Source organism: Manis pentadactyla, chromosome 4, assembly GCF_030020395.1.
Source record: "Manis pentadactyla isolate mManPen7 chromosome 4, mManPen7.hap1, whole genome shotgun sequence".
In the NCBI taxonomy this organism is placed as follows: Eukaryota; Metazoa; Chordata; class Mammalia; order Pholidota; family Manidae; genus Manis; species Manis pentadactyla.
Genome location: NC_080022.1, coordinates 148879768 through 148883567, shown reverse-complemented (window position 1 = coordinate 148883567; position 3800 = coordinate 148879768). Strand labels below are relative to the sequence as shown.

Genomic DNA, 3800 nt, shown 5'->3' with positions numbered 1-3800 from the left:
TTGGTCTCAGCAGCAGATGGAAACAGTGCCCACTCCTGACCCACTGCTTCCTTCTCTTACTTCCTGGAAACCTCCCAGGGTGCTACACTTGCTCAGCACATTTCGGATTCCATTTCGTCATTCATTGAGGATGAAGCTGCCCTGGGCCAAGCTCTCTTCTAGCGCTCCACCCTCTTGGCTTTCCATAAAAGGGACGCAGAGCCAGCCAGAGCAGCAGACAGGCTGAGACAGCCCAGAAACCTTCCACTCTCAGCTGCAGCTCCCGCGCTCACCCTCCAGCATGAAGGGCTCCGCCATCCTGCTGTGCCTGATGCTCACAGCAGCCGCCTTCAGCGCCCAGGTGCTCGCTCAGCCAGGTAAGCCCCCCCTCCCTCTAAAGCACATCACCCCATCTCTGGTTTATCATGGGCCATCAGAGAAGGGCTACTCACACTCCCACCTTAACGACAGCTGCTCTTCCAAGACTGAGAAAGTCTGAGACAGATAAGGAGTGAGCCTGCTCACACAGCTGCTCCTGGACAGAGCCAGGACGAGAATGCCAGCTGTGCACCCCAAATCCAGCTCCTTCCAGGACTCAGCTCTGGAAACACATCCTCAAGGCAGTCACTGCCCCAGCTCCTTTCAGCAGGATTTGGGGACTGGGGTGATCAAAGAGAGGGGATGCCTGGTGGTGGGTGTGTGGGGATATTTCCAGACATGGTGGAGGAGACCCAGAATCTACACTGTGCTCCTTCAGTCTGCTTCCAGAGGCACGGCTCTGCAGAGGCAATGAGTGTCCAGGAAACTCCCCTCCAGGCACTGATGGTTCAGAGTCTGAAGGAGGGACCTGCAGATGAGGTCCCTGAGCTGATCTGCCCTGACCCTGTTCATTTGGATTATTAGCTCCTCCTAATAACACTCTCAGGAGTTATCTAGTTTTAACACCTCCACCTTCCCTCTCTTATTGCCAGTGATGTACACTCATTTTATAGCACAGGAAACTGAGTCAGTATGGCATTCTAGTCTGAGGTATATTCAGAGGTATGGGGATTTAATGAGTTCTACCTCAATTCCTGACTTCTTTTTGCTTCTCCTTACTACTCTTTTCTTCTCTGATTAAGATCAGAAAAATTGAGTCCATCATAAAATTCATTTTCTTTGTGGTTCTATTTCCAGATGCAATTAATTCCCCGATCACCTGCTGCTATACAGTCACCAATAAGAAGATCTCGATGCAGAGGCTGGTGAGCTACAGAAAAGTCACCAGCAGCAAGTGCCCCAAAGAAGCTGTGATGTGAGTTGAGCACACCAGGCCCCCTGGCCCAGAGCTAAGACAAGCCTCACAGACTTAGAGTCAGAGACAGTACATCATCTAACCCAATATCCAAAGGTGCCCAGTGGGAAAACTTAGCCTGCAAGGGGAAGGGTGACTCCTACATTACTCTCTGTTTGAGCGCTTATTCAGACTGTCCTGATTCCTTTAGCCTGAAGTCAGGATGGCTTCCACTGGGGCAACTATAGGAGCAGCTTGTCTGGGTTCCCTCCTTCCACCTGCTTACCTCCTCCTGTTCCTACGTAGTGTCTTGGGGCAAAAGGGGCCAGCTGCCCTCCTGGGCTGAAACCTCAATGGAACTCCAACTAACTGTGTCCTCTTCCCCCACAGCTTCAGGACCATACTGACCAAGGAGATCTGTGCTGACCCCAAGCAGAAGTGGGTCCAGGATTCCATGAAGCACCTGGACAAGAAAACCCAAACTCCAAAGCCTTGAACACGCACTCCACAACCCAAGAATCTGAACCTAATTTATTTCCTCCCAGCTTTCCCAGAATGCCCTCTGATATTATTTTATTATCATTTCAAAAAGTATGAACTTTGTTTACTGATATGAAACATGATGCCTTAAGTAATGTTAACCTTATTTAAGTTATTGATGTTTTAAGTTTATCTTCCATGAATATTAGTGTTTTTTTTAGCTCTGGTGACTCAGACAAATTGCTTTTCCTCTGTGAACCCCAATTCTACTCCTGGGATGGTGTGAGGATCCTCGCAAGGATCACAAATGCAAAGACTTTGTGTTTTAAATTACAGAGTATGTTAAAAATGCTATTGTGGAAATGTATTTTTGAAACTAATGAACACTATATATATTTTTTTACAAAACCTGGCTTTTGGTGTTTTCTTGAAGGAAATTAACAAGCTGAGTATAATCTGGGTGGTGAGGGAGGAACACAGTTTCAAAGAGGGGCTCGCGTTCTGCAGGAATGAGAGTGTGGATTGACCCTGGTCTCTTCCACTGGGTGGGCTCATCTGAACACCTACAGAAGAATCTTTAATGCAGGACCCAGCCAGGCATCCTACCACTACTACACCAGTCCCTGACACCATCTATCCTTCTCATCTGCTCAGCAACAGCCCCACTCCATCTCTTTTCCCACAGCCCCTGCCCTCAGTCTCTCCCATAATCTAGTGTTACTGCCCACTAACTGGGACACTGGCCCCCAGTCTATCCCCTTCCAATAATCCTCTAACTTTGAGTAATACAGACCCTGAGCCATTGGGAAATCAGAGAGAATCTTAATGACCACTGATAAGATAGTTAAATTAAGATTTCATGAATATGACTTGCACTTAACCTTAATGGATGTATGAGATTTTTCTAGAAAAATTGCAGAGGCATTAAGAAAAGGAGAAAGAAGAGTAGGAGAAAATTCCTAGAGGTAGAAATGGAAAAAAATGAAAAGGGAAAAAAACCAATCACTTGGGAGCTGGGGTCCATGTCTGTATCAAGTGATGGAGAAGTTTAGAAAGGAAAGTTGTGTAAAGGGCTTTGAGTGTCAGGGTGGTACATTCAAACTCAACTTTATAAATTGAAAGGAGATGTTGAAAATGTTCGGGCCAATGAGAAAGGTTCATATTCAGAGGTTCAGAGGGGAGTTTCAGTAAATTTAACTCACTGGCTTTATGCAGACCTGGAGAAGTAGAGACAGTAGGGAGAAGTAGAGACAAGCGAATGGCTACTGCCGTGGTCCAGGCAAGAGATTATGAGTGTCTGAATAGAGAAACTTAAGAGAAGAATGAGCACGGCAGAGTGAAATGCTGAGTGTTGTAGATGGAGAAGGACCTGTGGCTTAAGATATGGAAGCCACTTCTACAACCCACATAGTAGGCGACAAGTTTCTTGAAACCAGAATGCACTTTTCTATATCTATATTCCTCCATCTCAATCCCATTTAGATGAATGGGCCTCTTTCCAGAATGTCCACCTAAGGTCTGTATTCCCTTGCATGGAATTTGGCTACCTGTGATGCATTTGACCCACCTAGACTCCTCCATTAAGGAAAGCATATTTCTTGTCTTATTGAATAAATTCTGCATGCTGAATTTGCAGGTTCACCAGGCCAATCCAATGGGAAGATGACTGCTATATCAAGCTAGACCAGGCAATGTCTTTGGAAGCTGGGGAGACCACTGGCTGGGAGAAAGGACACAGGTTCCAATCCCAGAACTGGCACTGACTCATTCTGTCGCTGAGGGCAGACTGGGTCTTCTGAGTGTCCATCAATAACATGGGGATGATGACAAATAGGAACTCAGCAGGGCCTAAGTTCTGGAATCTGGGAGTGTGCCTCTCAGAAGACTTCCATTTCTACCAGCTGAAGCTGGAGAGGAAGAGAGGGAATTCTGCTCCCACATTCCTGAGCAGTCTAGGGTCCCTGATTCAGGATGAGGGATTCCATCAAAGCTCCAAGTAACGCTCCCTAAAGTACCCTGATACATCAGTCAGCAGACAATTTATTAGCAGTCTTTTATAGAACTCACT

The 3800-nt window shown here is 46.6% G+C and overlaps 1 protein-coding gene across 1 annotated transcript; it reads left to right on the top strand.

The window, feature by feature from the left end:
* The first annotated feature begins 214 nt into the window (after positions 1-214).
* On the top strand, positions 215-2134 carry LOC118908973 (monocyte chemotactic protein 1B). The gene is made up of 3 exons (XM_036879047.2): positions 215-356; positions 1156-1273; positions 1643-2134. The coding sequence occupies exons 1-3, from the start codon at positions 281-283 to the stop codon at positions 1746-1748; spliced, it is 300 nt and encodes a 99-aa protein (XP_036734942.2). The 5' UTR covers positions 215-280; the 3' UTR covers positions 1749-2134.
* Positions 2135-3800: the final 1666 nt, after the last annotated feature.

What these genes read in the sequence shown, in the direction of transcription:
- LOC118908973 (XM_036879047.2), top strand. Translation starts at nt 281, where the DNA reads ATGAAGGGCTCCGCCATCCTGCTGTGCCTGATGCTCACAGCAGCCGCC. An exon ending in CCAGGTGCTCGCTCAGCCAG is followed by an intron (nt 357 to 1,155) that starts GTAAGCCCCCCC and finishes TTCTATTTCCAG; the next exon opens with ATGCAATTAATTCCCCGATC. An exon ending in TGCCCCAAAGAAGCTGTGAT is followed by an intron (nt 1,274 to 1,642) that starts GTGAGTTGAGCA and finishes CTTCCCCCACAG; the next exon opens with CTTCAGGACCATACTGACCA.